Source organism: Gracilinanus agilis, chromosome 2, assembly GCF_016433145.1.
Source record: "Gracilinanus agilis isolate LMUSP501 chromosome 2, AgileGrace, whole genome shotgun sequence".
Taxonomy (NCBI): domain Eukaryota; kingdom Metazoa; phylum Chordata; class Mammalia; order Didelphimorphia; family Didelphidae; genus Gracilinanus; species Gracilinanus agilis.
This window is the reverse complement of record NC_058131.1, coordinates 610336277-610359415: the sequence shown is the minus strand read 5'-3', so window position 1 is coordinate 610359415 and position 23139 is coordinate 610336277. Positions and strand designations below refer to the sequence as shown.

Here is a 23139-nt window from a genome sequence, read left to right as displayed (position 1 = left end):
TGCCAGCAGTGCAAAATTGTAGTTTTATTTGTTAAAAAACTTATTTCCATCTTCTTTTTCTAATATTTTAGGATTTGCTGAATAAATTTATATTTACTCTATTCATATATTCAATTATTTTTAAACTTCAATCATATCTCTTTCCTTTTTTGGCCCTTATTTTCTAGAATTTAGAGTTGTGTTTTTTTCAAATCCTTATCTTCTGTCTTAGAATCAGTACTAAGTATCAATTCCAAGGCAGAAGAGCAACAAGGTCTAGGTAATCAGAATTAAGTGATTTCTCCAAGGTCACATGTTAAGCAGTATCAGAGACTACATTTGAACCCAGGTCCTCCCAACAACTCTAGGCCTGGCATTCTACCTCTGTGCTCCCTAGCAGCCCGAAGGGGTGTTTTTTTTTTTTTTTAAGTTTTTCTTAAATGAAGTCTCTTGTCTCCTTGATCATTTTCGTTCCCTTTCTCTGGACTTTTTCCAATTCTGACATATCTAAATATTGTAGAGTTATAGAACTATAAAACTGAAGGGAACTTAAGAATTTATCTTGTCTAACTTACTTTATTTTAAAGGCAGTGAATTGTAGACCCATAAAGGATGCCACTCCCCCCACCAACCCCCCCCAAGTTACAGAGTTAAGTGGTAAAGCAAGGGATTAAGAAGCCAGGTTTAATTTTTCCTTAATTAAGGGTATCTACTAGAGTGGGGGAAAAAACCTGGGTTCAAATGAAGATCTTGCTACTTTCTAGCTATTTGACCTCAGCAAAGTAACAAAAGACTTCTTAATTCTTTCTGTATCTGTAAAAGTAATAATAAACAAGACCCAAGAGCTGACTGGAACATTCATACTGGTGGCCTGTTCAGCACACAAAAAGTCAGTAGCCATTCTGTGATCACAAATACTCCAGAAAGACAAAAGTAATAGCATCTTGTTACACTACATTTGAAATAGAAGTTAATAGCTTTTGGATTATTTTAAAGAACTAGCTTTGTTCTGGCATCTTTTTTATTTCTGATTGTAAAATTTGCTTAATAACTATGTGGTTACACTGATTTTTATGATTTGCTACTCCCTTTGTATTAAGTGTATTTAAAATGTTTCCTATGGGTTATTTACTTCGTGGTAGTTGTTTTGCAGTTCTCTTCAATTTTGCTTCCTTTCTTCAGTAATTTATGTGATAGATTTCTTTTGTTTCTTTACTTCTGGCAGTATATAGAATTAAATTTTGTACTTATACTGTTTACCTTCACTTTAAAGTTTAGATTTACAAATTCAGTCTTATTTTTTTGATTATTTGTCACCAGTTTGGGTGACTGAAGTATATTTGCATAGCTAGAACTGACTAACTGTAGGTAGACATGTATAACTGGAAGAAGAAAGATATGTAATGCAGATCTACCTAATTACATTAAAAAAATAAAACTTTATTTAAAATAGCATTAAAAATAGATATCTAGTTTCTATTAAAAAACATGATATACAATTTAGAGAAAGCTTAAACATGTTGTTACCAGATATCTTACTTGCTTAAATTCAACAGCTATTAATCACTGCTTAATTTAACTTTTTTTTTTTTTAACAAGGTCTAAGTAGAAAATTTTCACTCACTTTCACTCATTCCTTAGAATATGAAGTCACCTAGAGTTTATGCCCAGATTAAGCTCAGACCCTGGATACTAGGTATCAGCTTTGGAATCAAAAATATTTCTGATGCTTTCTGCTAGGATTGTCCTGCTCTTCCATTTAATTTCCTTAACCAACTGATCAGCATTTCTAGTTGTTCTCTGCTTATGTTATGAACCACAAGTCTGCATCATTTTTGCAGCAAGAAACCTTCCCTTCTTTATACAACATTGTTTTTCTCTCTATCCCTCCATTTTCTTGTCTCTCAGAGAAAATTGGGAAAAAATAGGAGGCTCATATCTGAGTTGCACATGGCTCCCCAAGATGGTCTTTTTTCTGTTATTATTACATTTAGCACTTCTGGAGCTTCCCAATTAGATGATTATTTCCCTACATTCCATAAGAGCTCCGGAGCAAGCAATTAATTGTGTGTTCTTTAAAACCTGAAGGAAAAAAATCTTTCAATTCCATGGGATTAGCCTTAGGTAAATCTTCCCCTGATCACCTTTCTTTTTTCATACCACATGCCCCACTCCATTCTCACTAATTCAAATAGATTGTTCATTTTAAATTTGGTCTTAAAATCAATAAACTCATAAGGAACTTGTGGTGCTGAAATGAATGCAGGATAAAAGGGTAGAACAGATAATGACATGATTTTTTTCTTAACTCTGTAGTTTTGAGCCAGCTGACCTTGTGTTTGTTATAAATGTGGATTGTGGTCATTTGTCCCCTTAGGACAAAGATTCTCTCCTTATGAACAGTTTCATGGCTTCTCTTTTTCATTTTTAATGTTATTATTAATGCTTTTCTTTTTTGTAATACTGTTACTTCCTATTGACTCTTCCCTCTTTGCCCAGTAGAACATTCCCCTACAATAAGTATAATGAAGCGAAACATACTTCATCACTTCATCATTGATCTTTAGGAATAATAGTTGATCCATTGCTTTGATGAGAATTCTTAAGTGTTTCAAAATTATTTATCTGTATATTTGTTGTCATACAAATTGGTCTGGTTTTGTACATTTCATCCTGCTAGGTGCCACAGTGGATAGAGAACTGGCCTTGGGTTTTGGTCTTCTTGCCTTCGAATTTAGTTCAGACATTAAGTTATCTGTAAGACATTGGGCAAGACACTTAACCTCAGTTTCCTCCTATATAAAGAAGGGATAATAATAATACCTACCTCCCAGGGCTCTTGTGAAGATTAAATGAGATAATATTTGTAATATGCTTTTAGAATAGTGCCTGGCACATAGTAGGTGTTATATAAATGCTAGCTAGCCATTGTTACAAAGTAAGTGCTTAATAAATGTTAAATGACTGATATACAAGTCTTCCAGGTTTCTCTGAACCATTTTTGCCATTACTTAGAGCGTAGTGGCATTTTATTGCATTCATATATCATATTTTTTGTTCAGCTATTTCCCTGTTAATAGGCACTCTTGGTTTTCAGTTCTTTGCCACCACAAAAGAAATGGTTATAAATATTTTTGTTCATGTGTGTCATTTTTTTCCGTTTGATCTCTTTAGAATATAGGTTTAGTGATGGGTATTACTAGGTTAATGTACTGTTGTTAATGATGTACTATTAAGTTATCTTTGGAGAAGAGTTGCAAATTGCTTTCCAGAAAAGCTGGATCCATACACAACACTACCAACAGTGCATTGATGTGTTTGCAATTTGAATCAGTTCCTTATATGTCTTTGAAATGAGCCCTTTATGTGAGAAATTTGTGGCAGAGATTTTTTTCCCCTAGGTAATGGTTTCTCTTCTAATTTTAGCTTAGCTACATTTTGTTTATGCAAAAACTCTTCAAAATTTTCCATTTTATTTTCTGTCACTTTCTCTATTCCTTGTTTAGTTATGAACCCTTCCTCTGTCCATTTATCTGAAAATCAATTTCTACTTTGCTTCTGTAATTTGTTTATGTCATCCTTTATATCTTAAGTTATATATCCATTTGAAACTTACCTTGATAATAAGGTATGAGATGTTAGTTTGTACCTACTTTCTGTCACAGCATTTCCCAGTTTTCCTAGCATTTTTTTTGTTGAATAGTGACTTCCTAACCCCAGTAGCTAGGGACTTTGGGTTTATCAAACACTAGACTTCTGAGCTTGGATGAATTTTTAAAAGTCCAAGTCTAGGATCATAGGCTTAGAATTGAAAGGTATCATCTAGTTCAACTCCTTCGTTTTACAGGGGAGTAAAAGGAGATTTAAAAGAGGAAAGGGACTTGTTACTTAGATAGCTGAACCAAAATTTGAAGTTTGGATCTCTAACTACAAATAAAGTGTTCTTTTATATTATAATGCCTCTCAAGTCTTTCGCAGATCTGTGTACTCTGGTTAGGCCTGATAACTGGAGAATATATCCATTTTTTAACTTATTTCGGTAACCTTTTGACCTACAAAACATTTTGAGTGAGATCAGAGGGACTGAGAATTTCTACTTAGTGGGAAAAATGTACCAGGATGTGTGCTACTGTGAAAGTAACTTGTTGAACAAGAAAGCAAATGCTATTAAAATTATTTTAGTATTGAATTTATATGATAATGTAATTAACCATATAATTTTTTTGGTTGAGTCTTCTTAAGATGGTGTTTGAAGTCTTCTGAAGGAAATATACTCTATCAGTGAAGATCTGTGACTTAGTCTCAGAGTCTTGACTGAAAATATTGTAAAATTCAATAATTTTTCTTAGGTCTTAGAGCAGCCCATATGTGTCGGAGGCAGAACTTGAACACAGATAATTCTGACTTGAAGTTGAATTCTTTACCCACTGTGCCATGTTGCCTTTCTAATGTTATAAATAATAAGAATAAATGATCACATGACATCAGTAGTCAATTTTTAAGTGTGAATCAGACTTTTTCTTAAGAAAAAAAGTTGCTGACTCAGATTTTTCTTAAGGGTGGAGTCATATCCATCTTTGGAATGAATGACATTTCATACTGGAATCTGGATCTCCTTAAGAGAACAGAAAAATATACTTCCCTTTGGTCTATTTTCAGGTTTAACAGCTTTTCTTTTGGATTCAAAATCTGTTATGAAGTTATTTTTCTCCAGCTACTATTTTCCTAAAGATACTTACAAAAATGAAATTGTTGTCTTTTATTACTGAACTTTCATGAGTGAATGTTTGTTATTTTGTCCTAGATACATGTTCTGGTGTTGGTATTTAGAGTGATCCTGATCACTGAAGCAAACACTAACTTCATTATTTATTTGTGTTATAGTTGGCATCCAGCATCCAGTCATGGGGGACATGAAAACCCCGGATTTTGATGACCTGTTGGCTGCCTTTGACATCCCAGACCCAACCAGCCTTGATGCCAAGGAGGCAATCCAGGCCACCAGTGAGGAGAATGAGAGTCCTCTGAAACCAGCAGGGATGTGTATGGATGAAAGTGTGTCCTTGACCCATTCAGGGTCAACTTCTGATGGCCCAGCTGTGAGTGTCATTGTTAAGAACACCAGTCGCCAAGAATCATTTGAAGCAGAGAAGGGCCATGTTAGCCCCAGCCTTTTACATAATGGATTCCGGGGCCCTGAACTTCCCCCAGATCCCCATGGCCTGGGACACAACTATGGGAAATTTGATTCTAGTTTTATGAATGGTGAAAATGATAGGAGTTATTCTGACAAGTTGGACCCACCCAAGTCAGAGCCTTTACCAACATTTAGCCAGTTTAGCCCAATCTCCAGTCCAGAGCCTGATGATACTCTTAAAGACAGTGGATTTGGAGAGAAACAGAAGCATTCTGAAAGCCCTTATTTCCCCCCACCATCTGTATACATCTCTGCAGGGACTTCAGCCCTAGAAGTGCTTGGGAAGTTTCCTGTTCCAGAACTGAGTATGTTTGATCACTATTGCAAGAAAGAAGAAAAGATGGAACTCCAGGACCACCAGGAAAGTGACCAGGTTGCTAGGGAGAAGGAACATGATCATATCATTGATAAAATGGTAGAATGTAAGAAGGAACTGGTAGATGAAAATGAGATCTTCGGAGAAGCTCTGGCATTCAATAATGTTCCTGGAAATAAAACTGGGGACCCCAAAAATCTCATCCCTGAGCTAAGTATTTGCTCCTCTGTTCCTCCACGACAGCGCCTTAAACCAGCTCATTCTAAGTTGTCCTCTTGTGTTGCAGCTTTGGTGGCCCTACAGGCCAAAAAAGTGGCTGGTATTTCAAAGGATGATAAGGCTAGTATTACAAAAGAGCATTTAGGACCTATTAGAGAAGGCTCTAAGGGTAGTCCCAAAATGCCCAAATCACCAAAGAGTCCCAGAAGCCCAACAGAGATCACAAAAAAGAGCATTAAGCCTCCAGACAGCCCCCGGAGCATTTGCAGTGACAGTAGTGGCAAAGGATCCCCATCTGTGGCAGCCAGTTCCCCACCAGCAATTCCCAAAGTGAGAATCAAAACTATTAAGACATCATCAGGGGAAATCAAGAGAACTGTCACAAGTATCTTGCCAGACCCAGATGATCTGAGTAAGTCTCCAGTTGGATCCCCTGTAGGCAGTGCCAATGCAGAGGAGACCAGTGTTCGATTCTCCCCATTAGTGGCACAGAGGGACGTGCCAGAGTGTGAAACCTGTAGTATTTCTACCCAGACTGCAGACGATCTTTTTTCAGGGTCAGTTATGGAGGCAAAGAGCCCCCGGGGTGATGGGAAAGGAGATGAAAGCATGAACAAGCCCAGTGAAACTTCATCACCATGCCTCAACTCCAGTAACAGAGTTACAAAGGTGGCACCTGTGGTCTCTCAGCAGAGCAAGAAGCAGCAACAGCAAAGTGTGACAGTGCAGGCATCTCCTTCAGCTCCTGCCAACCTCCTCCCCAAAGCTGTGCATCTGGCAAATCTGAACTTGGTCCCCCATAGTGTTGCTGCATCTGTCACCGCCAAGTCCTCTGTGCAGAGGCGGAGCCAATCCCAGCTAACACAGATGTCTGTGTCCCTTGTCCACCAGGTGAAAAAGGCTGCTCCTGTGGTTGTGGAGGTCTTTAATAAAGTTCTCCATGGTGCCAATCCTGTGCCCATTTATGCCCCAAACCTCAGCCCCCCTGCTGACAGCAAGATTCGATTGCCATCCAGTGGTTATTCCTGCTTGGAATGTGGGGATGCATTTGCCTTAGAGAAGAGCCTCAGTCAGCACTATGGTCGGCGGAGTGTTCACATTGAGGTTCTGTGTACCCAATGTTCCAAGACCCTGCTCTTCTACAACCGGTGCAGCCTTCTAAAACATGCACGTGACCATAAGAGCAAAGGACTTGTCATGCAGTGTTCTCAGCTGCTCATGAAGCCCATCTCTGCAGACCAAATGTTTTCACAGCCCCCTACAAACTCCCCAGCACCAGCACCCCAGCCTCCCTCTGCCTCTCCTAAAGCCAGTCCAGTTACTGGAAGCACCAACCCTGCTGCCCCTGCGATGCCGCTTTACCCCGACCCACTGAGACTTGTCCGATATGGGGTCAAGTGTCTTGAATGTAACAAGCAAGTACAGGATTACATAGCCCTGGCTGCTCATTACCAGAGGATGGCTGAGGAGACGGAAGGGCTGGTAAGTGAGCTCCGCAGATTAGACTTCTGGCTCATCTGCAATATGTGTGTGAATATGGTTGAAATAACAAGCAAATGGGTGTGGAATCTTGGTTTATGAACCCTTAGGGAAGAAATCAAGGATTTAGAATGACGGGTCCTAATGTGGTTGGCTCTTTTAGGGAAAAGTCACCTCTGTGTGATTGAGGAATATTCCTGGAGTATATTATAAGTACAGATTGGTTGACTATATCCTACTTTTTATTTTTAATTTTTTAAAAAGTGTTACCTTCTGTTTTAGAGTCAATATTATATATTGGTTCCAAAGCAGAAGAGTGGTAAGGGCTAGGCAATGGGGGTCAAGTGACTTGCCCAGGGTCATACAAGTTGGAAGTGTCTGAGGTCAGATTTGAACTCAAGATTTCCCATCTCCAGGCCTGACTCTCTGTCCATTGAATCATCTTGCTGGCCCCTCTACCCTATTTAATTAAGAGTAGTAGTTCTGCTTTACTCCAGGATAGTTTTTGAGATAGAGGGACAGTGCCTTGGGTTCTACCTCACTGGCCACGAACCAGCAAGGAGCTTCTTTGCTCTTGGGGCTGTCTCTCTCACCTCACCTGTATTTGCTGCATTTGCTTAGCCCATAATTGCAATAACCATTTACATAATACTGAAAATCTCATTCTTTTGTCTTCCAGCTTTGTAGTGGACATGCCTATTTTTCAGAGAAGGGAACACCTGTATAATGTGAATGCTGATAGAATCTGTGTAAATAAACTTGCCTTCTGAGCTCTGAGGCAAAGGCTTTTTCAGACCTCTCTTCTTCACTGTGATCTGAACAAATTATCTTCCTTTTTCACTCCATGGAAGCAGTACTTTGTCACCTTTTTCACATCCTCTGTTGTCCTTGATTTGATCTGGGGAAGAAGCTCTTTGGGGGACAGTGAGTTCATTACTGTGCTATCCTATCATAGGTATCTCTGTGAAGCAGGGTTCTAGATTGACTATCTGAGGGCCCTTGATGAATGTGTATCATTGTGTGTGTAGTTAATCTGCCATCAGAAAATTTTTTTTCCCTTTATTCCTTCCCATTAGGGCATAGTTCCCCTCCATTCGTTAGGTAGGGTTCATCCTGAAACAAGGTTAGTGCATTCCAGGAGCAAAGATAAAACAAAGCTATTTCTTTTTTATTTCATAGCAATCTGTTCCAAAATACTCTTTAAACTTCCCTGGTTTTTCTAGTGTAACCAAAGGTTCCTGGGATAGTCAGTGCAAAGTGTGTATGGTAGTGGGGGAAAGATAGACAAGTAATCCTATTGAAGTCATATGGATCTGAAAGGTGGATCCTTCATTTTCTTCAGTTTCCTCTCCCAAATATTCAGGAAGACATTTCTGGTCTTTGTTGTCTGAATTGGTGTCCCTCACATCCACTGTAACAGCCTATATTTATTAAGTACTTATTGAGTCCCAGGCACATTGAATACAAAGACAAAAATGAAACCCAAGGAGGTTACAGTATACGGGAGAGTTAAAGCATATATGTGATAAGCATAATGTAAAGAAAATTTAGGTGGGAGTAAGAGTAGTAACTAGGGTGATCTCAGAAAGCCCTAAAAAAATGATGCCTGAATTGAACCTTGAAGGGGAAGGTGACATTCAAGAATTCATCTCAGCTGTGAGGAATAGTTTGAGTGAATGTCCTGGAAAGTCATTGTTAGAAACTTTTTCCAGCCTGATCCTTATTGTACACACTTCCCTTCTGCCCATCATTCACTTTCTAAGTTCAGAAGAAGGGAAAAATTGGTCACAGGAACTAAAGGCTAAAGCTGCTAAGTATTAGCCTTGGGTTTTATGAGAGAGTGTCTTAAGTTCCAGATCAGATGGTTAGTTCAGAGTACTGAGGTGGGGATTCAGGTCCAGCATTAGAGGCAGCAATAGCTTGGTACCTTTTCCTTGCATTCTAGGGGTTTACAAAGGATGAGAATGTAACTCTCCCTAGAATGAAATCAGTAAGTGATCTCTGTATTTTTTTTTTTTATGTTTTCCATAAAACTCAAAGGCACCAAGGTTGGACAGGGATTTTAGCAGATTAGTTTCCCTAATTGTCTTGTATGCCAGGAATAGTTGATCCTTTGCTGGTTTGACCTACTGTTAAACAATTCTTCTACCAGGAGAGCAGGATGATCATATTGGCCTCAACCCAACTTCAGTGAGTCTAGTCTGTAGGACTTTGAGGGTGATAAGTTTAGAAATTGGATATCTTCTAGCTTTTCTTTTTCTTCAAGGTTGTGTGATGAAATCAGTTTTAGGGAACCTTTAGAGGGAGAAATGGTATTCAAACAGTGGAAATTAGAAAGGCCTCTGGATTTAGAAGAGATGAAAGAAATACTTACTGATTATCTACTTTGTGTAAGGTATTGTGGACCAGAATCTGCCCTGAAGATCATGCCAGACCAGAACTCTGGGGGATAAAATATTAGGTGTGCTATGGTCAAAAGAACCATTTCCCCTTTAAGTGGGGATGTCACCAAATATCATAGTTGGAAGGGATTTCAATAGCTATCTCATCCAACCTATATTTAAAAATAAATGCCCAGTATAACACATTCAACAAATAATTCTCTAATTTTTGTTGAAAGCCTCCAGACTAACCCATCCTACTTGGTCTCATTGATAACAAGTCTTTTTTTTTTTGACATCAAGCCTAAATCTGCTTCTTTACTATTTTTCCCCATTGCTTCTAGCAGTGGGGAATTCTGGGGCCAAGGAGAATAAGCCTCAGTCCTTTTACCCTGAGTCATTCAAGCCTTGAAGCCAGCTAACATGTCCTCCCTGAGTCTTCTTTTTTCTAGGAAAAATAGCCCCATTTCCCTCTGCTATTCCTCATGACATGGACTTGACTTTTGTCAGTATTCTAGTTTCTCTCCTCCATATAACTTTAGCTTAGTAGGGTAGTAGTGTCCAGAGCTGAGCACAGTGGTATAAAACTCAAATAGAAATAAGAACTGCATAGTGACCTAAAAAACCACAAATTAACATTTATCTATGCTCTATTGTGTTTTAGTTTTGTTAAGCATTTTCCAATTTCATTTTAACTTGATTAGGGCCATTTGAGAGTGTTATGGCCCTGCTACTTGACCCCTTTGTTTTAAATGTTGTCTAACCTAGGCAGAATATTCTGGGGCTTTCATTTTCTTTTTCTGATATGATATGGCTTTCACTGCAGTCTCAGATTGAAATAGCCTCTTGATTTGGCACAGTATACTTTTGACTTATTGAATAATAAAAATAATAGTTAACATTTATATAGTGTTTACTGTGTATCAAGCACTATGCTGAGGGCTTTACAAATATTATCCTTGTTTGATCCCCACAATAACCCTGGGAGGTAGGTAGTATTATTATCTCCTTTTGACTGAGACAGACAGAGGTTAAGTGATTTGATCAGGGTCACAAAACTACATTTGAACTTAAGTCTTCCTGACTCTAGATCCAGCACCCTGTCCGCTGCCTAGGTGTCCAGCTTGCAGTCTGCTAAAACTCCTAGTCTTTTTTTTCTTACAAATTGACATCTAATCCATCTTGTGCTTTTGAAATCAAATTAAGACCTTACATTTGATTGTATTAAAAGCTCATCTCCCTGATTTAGCCCAATGTCCTAGCCTCTCACAATCTTTGGATCCTTATTCTGTTATCCAATGTGTTAGGTATTGGATAAATATACTTTTCTGTGCCTTTATTAGAGATACTGCTAAAAATTATTTTAAAAAGCACAGGGCCAAACATATATCTCTGGGATATTTTCCTCTTAACCTACTTCCAAGCTTGACATTGAGCTATTAATGATCGTTTGAGTCCAGACATTTAACCAGTTCCAAATGTCTTATTATACTATCATTTAGTCTACATTTCTTCATCTTTCTTAGAAGAGTAGCATGAAACATTTTATCACATGCTTAGCTAAAATATTCACTGCATTCTTTTCATCTACCAGTTTAGCATGTGTCACACTTTTTATGCTTGACTTCCTTCTCCTGAAGGTTAATCAGTGCAGTGCTACCTAGCAGCTTCCAGGATACTCTAATTTTTTTTTTAATGAATTGCTCTCTTATGTTTTTACATTATTTTTATTCATCTACTCTATGTGCAGTCTAGTTTTATCCCAGATCAGTTAAGTCAGAGGTATAGTTAAAAGACAAGACATTATGAGCCTGCCTTAAGAGTGGCAGATCCATGCAGACAGATATTACTTAATTTTGCCCCATGTGATGTTGGAGCCCACTTGTTTAAATTGGAGCACGAGCTCTCTACAGATGACTGACATTTGTGATCCCTTCTCTTTTCTTTTCCAGACTTGTCAGGTGTGTCAGATGATGCTACCCAACCAGTGTAGTTTCTGCGCCCACCAGCGCATCCATGCACACAAGTCTCCTTACTGCTGCCCTGAATGTGGAGCACTCTGCCGCTTGGCCTATTTCCAGACCCATGTGAAGGAGAACTGTCTGCACTATGCCCGAAAAGTGGGCTTCCGGTAGGTGCAGCAGGACTTGCACACCTTCCTTCGCTGCTGTAACTTCTTTCTAGCCCTGGTCCACCCTTTGCTGCTTTCTGGGACCTGGAGTTTGAGAGATGCATTAGAGATACTGCACTACAGATGCCCTCACACTTGGCTTATAAGTGGCATCTGCTGGCAGTGAGGGATCTGGAGCTAGGACAGACCTATTTCTTGGAGAAGAGGGTGGTAAGGGAGCTATTTTGCCCTACGTAGTGGGGATATGCAGCCTCTCATATAGGAGAATGAGGTTTCTATAGATATGACCGACTTAATTGCTTGAGGCTCTGCTTCCAAGAATCCCCTGCTGGACTAGTACTCTGCCATGGTAAGACATTTTTCTTTTCTCAAGAGGAGGAAAACAGAGAGGGATGGGTATGTTTGGAAATATTTAGGTTTTTTTAAAAGGACATTTGTAGTTTTAAAAATTGCTTTTAAATATCTAAAGTCACTTAGTTGCTTTACATTGATGTACTATGTACAACTTAGTCTGCTTGTAAAATTAAGTTTGACATGTAATAGTTTTAAATGTAGTCTTATTAGAATTCTGTTAATGCTTCTCCAAGCCCAGTGTTCCTTCTAATATATTATACTATATTCCTAGATAGCCTCTTACAGTGATAATTCAGTGTACAGTGATAATGATTCTGACACTGTTTAATTACAACTCTACTAATGTAGCCCACTTTTAAATATTAAAACTTTTTTTTCTTAACAAATGGAACTCTAAGCTACTGAACTCTAAGAAGCCTACTGTCAGTGTTTACCACTTTATCAGAAGTGATAAGCAGAAGAGAATCCACATTCTCTAATAAAATAAAGGAAACTATTCCTGGTTTTTAATTCTACTTTCTAATGTATTGATATATACTGGTCTTCCATGAAGTAAAGCAGATACAGAAAGTCATATTCAGACATGAATCCAAGGGAGGGAAACCCTGAATCTTATTGAATACAGCTTTAACCATATGGAACTTATGACGAATCACTCTTTTTCTGTCACTATTAGCTGTTTGTGTTTCTTTTGATATTGTATATTTTTCTAATCTTTATGGATTCCAGAGAATTGGAATCCATAAGCCAGATCTCACTTAACTCTGATCCCTTTTCATGTTTATATCTTCATTGGTGTATTTCCAAATTCCTGTCAGTTCATAGAAGATGGATGGAGGGGGCAGGTAGGTGGCTCAGAGGACTGAGAGCTAGGCCTAGAGAAGGGAGGTCCTAGGTTAAAATCTGGCCTCAGACACTTCTTAGCTATGTGACCCTGGGCAAATCACTTAATCCTCATTGCCTAGCCTTTACCACTCTTCTACCTAGGAACCAAAATATAGTATTTATTCTAAGATAGAAAGTAAGAGTTTTTAAAAAGAAGAAGAGAATGAACAGATCTGATGCTGTTGAAAAGCATGAAGTTTCAGATTGTGTTGTACCAAGGCCTTGTACCTTCTTTACTAAGAAGAAGGGATATGTCTGGTAGGATCCCAAACCAAAAACTTAATTTTATTTTCTCTTTTACAATACTTGAAAATACTATTACATACCACTCTTGAAGTGGGCCTTTTGTTTTATAATCCAGTCAAATTCAACAACAGTGCTGTATCACTGTTGATACTCTTGTAATAGTTTGAAATGAGTTTAGTGTCAAATTGTAAGAGTTATAAGAAGTTGTTGTCACCATTAATAAAAATTAACTCTTAAGTCACAAGGCTGTTAGTAGCTTTATTACACCAAAGTAGAGATAGAAGTGGGGAACTGTAGGAAGGTGACAGGGAATTTTCTAGTTTACCACTCTTAAGTCTGCTCTGAAGAAATCTACCTTGCTTCCTCAACAAAGTCCCAATCTCCAGATGGAAGTCTGCAAAAGTCTCTTCAACCCAAGCAAGTCACCAAAGCTGAACTCCTTCCCAACGCAGAGAGCTCCAACCCAGAAGAAATCCATTGTTGAACGAAATGCTCAGCTCTTCAGTCTCTCCTCTTATAAGCCGTTTCCCACATCACTTCCTATCTCTCTGGTTTCTATTTTCTTTCCCTGTGGGCTGGTCTATCACATCTCAGGAACCAATCATAGTTTCTTAATTTGCCTGGTATTGCCCAGGGAGGGCAATCCTTGTGGAATCTATTTCTGGTCTTTGAGGGTGTGAATTTCCTTTTCTAGTCAAAGGTTAACTAGGTGTGAAAGGAGGGACACTCCAAATTCTTGATTGATTAATTTAAAATAAACAAAGGGAGTTAGTTCCAATTTCACACTCTTAACATGTAATCTTTACTGAGTGATGACTTGGGACACTTGGAGGGCCTACCCCACATCCATATGAATTTCTTGTATAAATGAAAACAAAAGATAACACTTCAGTGGGAAGAGATTCTGTTGAAGAAGGAGCAAGAGAAGAGTGTAAACTAAAGGAAAAGGAATTGTAAGGGAAATCTGGTGAAGGGCTATGGAATTGTGAAAAAGGCCAGAGATAATGATTTTGAAGAGAAATTTTTGAATATTTGGGGAGAAGGGTGGAAGAAGGACTCAGGGTGAAGGAGAGAGAAACAAAAGGAGTAGGAAAGAGGCTCAGGTTGAGGGGAAGGTGGAGAATTGCTCAAGTGAGATGGAAAGTTGGGAAAACGATGTAAACAGGACAAGTTGGTAAGCCTAGGTAAGAGATTAACAAGAGAAGGGAAAGAAAGTGAGGTTTAGCTTTCTCAGATCTAACAAAGTGATAATGATCTAAGAAGTTAGGACATTGAAAATTTTAGCATTCAAGACTCCTGAAGCAATTGGGCCTAGCATTTTTCTAGCAGAGATAATATAAAAAAAGACAAGGAATTGGTAATCTCACTTGGAGCAAGTGAAGAAAGCAGAGAGAATTTTTCATAGACTATGATATTTATATTTCTTGCATGTATAAGTGACTTAACTTGGTTCAGAATGCAAGTAGTCTACTTCATAGAAAATAAGGTAAAGGGGATTATAGACTGCCTCTCTATTCCATGTCATCAGGGAAACAAACGTTCTATAAAAATAGGTCTTTAGGGGGCAGTTGGATGGCTCAGTGGATTGAGAGCCAGGCCTAGAGATGGGAGGCCTTGGCTTCAAATTTGACCTCAGCCACTTCCTAGCTATGTGACCATGGGTAAGTCAATTGACCTTCATTGCCTAGTCCTTACCACTCTTCTGCCTTAGAACCAATACACAGTATTAATTCTAAGACAGAAGGTAAGGGTTATTAAAAAACACAAGTCTTCAGCAGGAAAACAAAGAAGAAGAAAATATGAAGTGGCAGGGGTTTCTGGCTTATGATAGGAGTTTGGAGAAGAGTTAAATGTGATAGAAGAACAAATTAGAAAGGAATACTTGGAGCAAGATGGCAGAGTATTTATTAATGTTCTGAGAAGGAAACAACAGTTTATTCTCTAGCGCAGGGGTCGCCAACGTATGGCTCTCTAGCCATATCTGGCTCTTTTGAGGGCCAGATATGGCTCTTTCTGCAGGAACCATAAAGTCAATTTTTTTTCAGACCCTGTTACAGGAGCGCGCACTGTGAGCACTGTATGGCTCTCATGAAATTACATTTTAAAAAATGTGGTGTTTATGGCTCTCACAGCCAAAAAGGTTGCCGACCCCTGCTCTAGAGCATGAGGGGAAAGGTCCACAGGTGCTTTCAGGAAGAAATAACCAGTGGTTACTGACAGCCTTCTACTGAGGGATAGCTATTTGTTGACATGATAACTATAAAAAAGATTTGCTTTTTTCCTATGTTGTATGTATTCAGGAAACAAACGAACTCTTTTGATTTGCCAAACTAGATTCTATTTCTGCTTGTGAGTTTTAAATGACGCAGCCAGATTTTGCTATTGTTCGGTTTTTCAGTCATGTCTGACCACCCATTTGCAGTTTTCTTGGCAAAGATACTGGAGTTGTTGCCATTTCCTTCTCCAGCTCATTTGACATGAGGAAACTGAGGCGACTAGGGTTTAAGTGACTTGTCTAGGGTTTAGTATGTATGTGAGGCTAGATTTGAATTCAAGGAGTCTTCCTGACTCCAGACCAGGCACTCTTTCCATTGTGCCATCTAGCCGCTCCTATTAAAGATTGCAGCCTTGGAAAAGAAACCAAAGCTCTTTTGGGTACAAATGTTTTATGGGATTTAGAAGAAGGAGGCAGAAGAGAAAATGAGCAACTGGTTAAATAGCAACTGGTGGGAGAATAGAATTTGGATTCCTGGACTGTCATTTAAAATATAAGAAAGGTATGTTCCTGGCAAGAGATAAAGGGCATCTGAAAATGACCAATAAGAATGTATTTGCCTGCAATATTGCAAATCTAGTCAAATGTGCTGTAAACTGAAAAGGGAGAAAAAAACTTGTATTTCTTTGTATATATGTAAATATGAATGTATGCATAGAAATGTAAGTATGCATATAAATGTATGCATAGGAATGTATGTACATGTTATACATTATATATGTACATAGAATTATATTTTCCACTAGATCCCATAAATAGTGACTACAGTATATGAAGGAGAATAGCAGTAGAGACATTCAGTAATTTAGAAACTAACTTCAAGAAAGGAGGAAGCAATAAAAACCACAGCCTCATCTATGGACACATGTGAAAAAATTCACGAACCCAAAGGAGGAGAAAGTATAATGGGAAATATTTAGATGAAAGTTAATGGAGGTAGAAACAGTGTTACTGTCATCAAAATATATTGCCATCTGCCTGGACAAAAAGAGAAGCAGGTCAGGAATTTGGGAACCTGTCACAAGTATAGAATAGAAGTATCATAGGAAACTTAAACTAACCATACATCTACTAGAATTTGCTCTTTTTAAAAAAAAATTATACATATTCTTTGGAAAAATCACAGGACCTAGTAATTTTTTTACTTGCCTTCAATATGTAACAGGCACTGGGGATACAAATAAAAATGCAGAAACAGTCCCTGCCTTCAAAGAATTTATAATATAAAGGGAAAAGAAAACATACAAAAAGGAAGTTGGGAAGCAGGGGAGAAGAAGCCCTTCAGGGAGCTTCCTGCATAGGGGCATCATATTGCTGGAGTTCAAAATGAGTGGGGCTGCAAATGGAAAATGGAGAGTGAGCTGGAAAGTCCAGATATCTGAACTCTACAAAGGAAAGCTTTGGGAGGAGTTTGGTGCCCCATTCTCCAGTCCTCCAATCAGAGAGGAGAGGAGGCTGAAGGAGTTGGGAAGACATTTGAATATTTAAAGCTGAGTTAATACCATGATGAGATTTCGGGTGATCAGTTTATCCTGGGATGTTAATGTTTTAATGATATAACCCATCCTTCATTCATAAAGCTCATTTCGAAGAACCAATGAGGGGAACATCTTTTCTGGGTCAGTTTCTTGCTAGGGAGGAAGAAGTGGTTTCTGGAGTGGAAATTTTGAAAACCTTGGGAAGGAATGTACACTCTGTTAAAGTATGTGATAGCAAAAGAGAAAAAAGCCAGAATAGTCTGACTTAAATTCTGCATTTATAGAGAATAGATTTCTTTTTCTTAACTACCAAGCTTAATATGTATTTTAAGAAAAAGCTGTATGTATAGGCAATTCATACTGCACAATCCTTTTCCATTCTTTGTATAAAATAATGTTCATGTTGTTGCTTACAGACATTATAGACACTTTCCCTCTGATTTTGCTCTCTTTACATCAATTTAAACAATTTTTTCCAGGCTTCTTGGAAACTATCCTTTTTGCTGCTTCTCATGGCACAATAATATTCTGTTATTTTCATATGCCATAATTTTTTTGATGATACCTACTTTGTTTCTAGTTCTTTGCTATAACAAAAAAGTACTTTAATAACTATTTCTGCGCATGTAAGTCCTTCCTTTCTTCCTTTGATCATTTTAGAATATATACCTAGTAGCAGTATTAATGAATCAAAGGCTATGCATACTTTAATGACTTTTTGGATATTGGTTCCAAAGTGCTTTTCTGAATGGTGATTAATTCATATCTTTACAAATAGTATATTTGTGTGTTTATTCTTCTAGTTAAGTGGTATGCAGCCAATAGAGTGCTGGGCCTGGAGTCAGCTGTATCATCTTCCTGAGTTCAAATCTGGCTTTAGTCACTTTCTAGCTATGCGGCCCAGGCAAGTCACTTAAGTCTGTTTACCTTAGTTTCCTCATCTGTAAAATGAGCTAGAGAAAGAAATGGCAAACCACTCCATTATCTTTGCCAAGAAAACCCCAAAAAGGATCATGAAGAATCAGATACAACTGAAAATAACTGAATGACAAATATTTGTTTTTCTAAAGCCCTTATAATAATTGTCATTACCTTTTTTTGTCATCTTTGCTAATGTGATGGGCCCGATTTGGACTTTCAGAGTTGTTTTAATTTATACTTCACTTATTGGTGTTTTAGAGCATTCTTTCCCAATAACATTTATTGTATTTTCCCCTAATTACATGTAGAAACAATTTTATACATTTGTTTTCTGACAATTTGTGGTCCAGGTTCTCGCCCTCCCTTCCTCTTCTCCTCCCTCCCCATGAGAACAAGTAATCTGACATAATTTATTCGTGTGTTATGTAAGGATTTTAATAGCAGCCATGTTGGATCAAGCTTGATTGCCAGTTACCTGAATAGAACCAGAATAAACTGAGGTGGCGTGAGCCAAAGGGCAGTTGGAAACTGCCTATATAAGAGGTAAACCTGAACCAATCCTGGTCTCAGTCTTGAGATATAACTGGACAAGGAGGGAGGTTCTTGGGCTTAGGCTAGGTCAGAGTACATAGAGTATATTCTGATATAACTCTCAACTCTTATCAACCTAAATATTATTCAGATTCATTAACTTTAGTTCTCTGAATGTCATCAAGAAGATTTATTCAAATCAAATCAACATCTGCTAAACAAACCTTCAAATCTGAACATCAGTCAAATTATCTGGGAGATTTTACAACTATCCATCTCCTTAGACAACTTAAAAACCCTATTCCCACTTTACATCATCAATCCCATTTCCCATCACCTATTATACCAACACTAAACCCATTTACTAAGAAGCCATATGCTAACCTTTCTGTGATATCTCAAGATTCCAAAGAGGGTGTCAGTTGGAGGTTCATCTTGGCTGTTAGAGGAAAATACTAAAGTTATTAATCCTCAAAACATTTTCTGAGTTAATCATGTAATGTGGAAAAGGGGTTTTTGGTTGAATATTTTAAAAGGTTAGGTCACCAGGGGATTGAATAATTATTTCCAAATAAAGAGTAACCTCAAGTTAAAATGACTTTCATGGACCTTTATTTACAACTGAGAAGAGGAAGAAGAAATAAGGAAATAAGAATCTAACACAGTAGGTAATTTGCTCTGATCCCCTAGTTAATCCAGGTGGATCTAATTAAACCAAGGCTGGCTGGAAACTCAGAGGGCCAGGGGGCTCCAGTGTCGAATGAAGCAAAAGCTTCAGTCACAAAGTCTTTATCAAACTCTATTAAGAGAAGTTCAGGAAGATTCAGTCTTAAACTCACCATGTGGAATGCCCCAGTCATGAACCAGCAGAGCTCCCTCAGGTCCCCTTCACAAACCAGAAGAAGCAAGCTCAGCTGACTGAGGTCTCTTTTTATTTTGGGGCCTCTTTTGCGTCACTTCCTGTGGCCTTCTCTTAGTTTACGTGTCCAATCACAACAGACGCTTTTCTTAGGTCTACCCATGAGGCAGTCAGTAAATTTTGATTTGTTACTCTAGCACACATGGGTTACAGACCACCCAAAATGGAGATGTTTTCACCTTTGGTGATTAAATCTAAAGATGGGCAGTGTAGATTTAATATAATTATCACACTAATTAGTCTTGTTAAATCTAACACACAAGCCTATTAGTAAAATAATTAAAAAGAACACTTCTTATCTTCATTAGTTGCTTAGAGATTTAGTGAGAACCAATCAGCCGATTCTTCAGTTCCTAGCTGCAATACCAATCAGCAGTCAGAAACTATCCAACTATTGCAATAAGGAGATTCAATACCTTTCCTTACTATGCCTAACTGCACTTGGGGTTAGCCTTTTGGGATCATTATTTACACTTGTGACCCATTAGGATCAATACGGCAAGAAACCATCTTAGCAGTTTAGGAAATTATCCTAACAGTTATCCACATATATATTATAACAGTTCCCCAAATTATCATAACAGTTTTGTAATATCTATTGCCATATTCATGATGTTCTGAAAGAAGACACAGATATAAGAAAAAGTTCATGAAGGAAATAAAATGAAAAATGGCATGCTTCGATCTGCATTCAAACTCTTCCAATTAGTTCCTTCTATGGCAGCAGATAGCATTTTTTCATCATGAGCCTCATGGATTTGTCTTATATCTTTGCATTGCTGATAATAGTTAAATCATTAATGACTGATCATGGTACAGTATTGCTGTTGCTCTGTACAATGTTCTGCTCACTTCACTTTGTGTAAATCTTTCTGTTCATCATTTCTTATGGCATAATAATATTCCATTACAATCATATGCCATAACTTGTTCAGCTGTTATCCTGAGTGATGGACATCCCTTCAATTTCTAGTTCTTTGCTACCACAAAAGGAGTGGCTATAAATATTTTTGTACAAATAGGTTCTTTTCCTATTTTTTGATGTTTTTGGGATTCAGACTAAGGAGTGGCATTGCTGGGTTAAAGGGTATGTACAGTTTTATGACCCTTTGGTATAGTTCCAAATTGCTCTCCAGAATGGTTGCATCAGTACACAATTCCACCAACAGCATTTTCTTTCTCTAACCTCTTTTATCCTTCCATTGTATTGGTCTTCTCCCCGTTTGCCCCATGTGCTTCTTTATGAAATATAGATTTACTCCATTTTGTCTGTTTTCCCCTTAATATTATCTCCTTTTTTACCTATAGTTTTATTTATATATTTATACATATATACTTTTATACACACACATCTTGACATTTCATCTTATATATCTTATCCCTGTTCCCTCTAAGTATACTTCTTTTTTTAATTTTATTTTCTAGAAAAAAATTTTTCCCATGACTACATAATTCATGTTCTTATTCCCTCCCTTCCCCCCCCCCCCCCCGCCCCAGCCGACACACATTTCAACTGGTTTCTTCATGTGTCATCAGTCAAGACCTATTTCCATATTATTGATAGTTGTACTAGGGTGGTCGTTTAGGGCCTATGTCCCAAATCATGTCCGAATCAACCCATGTGTTCAAGCAGTTGTTTTTATTTTGTGTTGACATTCCTGTAGTTCTTCCTCTGAATGTGGGTAGTGTTCTTTTCCATAAATCCCTCAGAATTGTCCTGGGTCATTGCATTGCTGCTGGTACAGAAGTCCATTATATTTGATTTTTACCACAGTATCAGTCTCTGTGTACAATATTCTCCTGGTTCTGCTCCTTTCACTTTGCATCTATTCCTGGAGGTCATTCCAGTTCACATGGAATTCCTCTAGTTTATTATTCCTTTGAGCACAATAATATTACATCACCAGCCTATACTACAATTTGTTCAGCCATTCCTCAATTGATGGGCATACCCTAATTTTCCAGTTTTTTGCCACCACAAAGAGTGAGGCTATAAATATTTTTGTACATCTCTTTTTCCCCATGATCTCTTTGGGGTACAAACCCAGCAATGGTATGGCTGGATCAAAGGGCAGGCATTATTTTAGCGCTCTTTGGGCATAGTTCCAAATTGACATCCAGAATGGTTGGATCAATTCACAACTCCACCAGCAATGCATTAATGTCCCAATTTAGCCACATCCCCTCCAACATTCATTACACACCCCCTACTGTCATTTTAGCCAATTTGCTAGGTGTAAGGTGATACCTAAGAGTTGTTTTGATTTGCATTTCTCTAATTATTAGAGATTTAGAGTACTTTCTCATGTGCTTATTGATAGTTTTGATTTCTTTATCTGAAAACTGCCTATTCATGTCCCTTGCCCATTTATTAATTGGGGAATGGCTTGATTTTTTTGTACAATTGATTTAGCTCCTTGTATATTTGAATAATTAGACATTTGTCAGAGTTTTTTTCCCAGTTTGTTGTTTCCCTTCTGATTTTGGTTGAATTGTTTTTGTTTGTACAAAATCTTTTTAATTTAATGTAATTGATTATTTATTTTAGATTTTGTAATTTTTTCTAACTCTTGCTTAGTTTTAAAATCTTTCCTTTCCCAGAGATCTGACAAGTATACTATTCTCTGCCTAATTTTCTGATAGTTTCCTTCTTTACAGTCATTAACCCATTCTGAATTTATCTTAGTGTAGGGTGTCAGATGTTGATACAAACCAAATCTCTCCCATATTGTTTTCCAATTTTCCTAGCAGTTTTTGTCAAATAGTGGATTTTTGTCCCAAAAGTTGGGCTCTTTGGGTTTATCATAGACTATCTTGCTGATGTTGCTTACCCCAAGTCTATTCCGCTGATTCTCCCTTCTGTCTCTTAGCCAGTACTATATCATTTTGATGTCCCCTGCTTTATAGTATAGTTTAATATTTGTTACTGCTAGGCCACCTTCCTTCATGGTTTTTTTTTTCAAACATTTATTAATATTCATTTTTAACATGGTTACATGATTCATGCTCCTCCTTTCCCCTTCGTCCCCCGCACTCCCCCCACCCATGGCCGATGCACATTTCCACTAGTTTTGTCATGTGTCCTTGATCAAGACCAATTTCCAAATTGTTGGTAGTTGCATTGGTGTGGTAGTTTCGAGTCCACACCCTCAATCATGTCCACCCCGACTCATGCATTCAAGCAGTTGTTTTTCCTATATGTTTCCTCTCCTGCAGTCCTTCCTCTGAATGTGGGTAGCATCTTTACCATAAATCCCTCAGAATTGTCCTGGGTCATTGTATTGCTGCTGGTACAGAAGTCCATTACATTCAATTTTACCATAGTATATCAGTCTCTGTGTACAATGTTCTTCTGGCTTTGCTCCTTTCGCTCTGCATCTGTTCCCGGAGGTCTCTCCAGTTCGCCTGGAACTCCTCCAGTTTATTATTCCTTTTAGCACAATAGTATTCCATCACCCGCATATACCACAGTTTGTTCAGCCATTCCCCAATTGAAGGACATACCCTCCTTTTCCAATTTGTTGCCACCACAAAAAGCGCAGCTATAAATATTTTCATACAAGTCTGTTTATCTAGGATCTCTTTGGGGTACAAACCAAGCAATGGTATGGCTGGATCAAAGGGCAGGCATTCTTTTATAGCCCTTTGAGCATGATTCCAAATTGCCAGCCAGAATGGCTGGATCAGTTCACAGCTCCACCAGCAATGCATTAATGTCCCAATTTTGCCACATCCCCTCCAACATTCATTACTCTCCCCTTCTTTCATTTTATCCAATCTGCTAGGTGTGAGGTGATACCTCAGAGTTGTTTTGATTTGCATTTCTCT

The 23139-nt window shown here is 38.0% G+C and overlaps 1 protein-coding gene across 1 annotated transcript in view; it reads left to right on the top strand.

The window, feature by feature from the left end:
- ZNF592 (zinc finger protein 592) overlaps positions 1-23139 on the top strand; it is a 75480-nt gene that overhangs the window by 32092 nt on the left and 20249 nt on the right. The window contains exons 2-3 of the mRNA XM_044665489.1: positions 4864-7193; positions 11524-11702. Coding sequence (XP_044521424.1) covers positions 4884-7193; positions 11524-11702 — 2489 coding nt within the window. The 5' untranslated portion in view covers positions 4864-4883. The remainder of the gene's footprint in view (positions 1-4863; positions 7194-11523; positions 11703-23139) is intronic.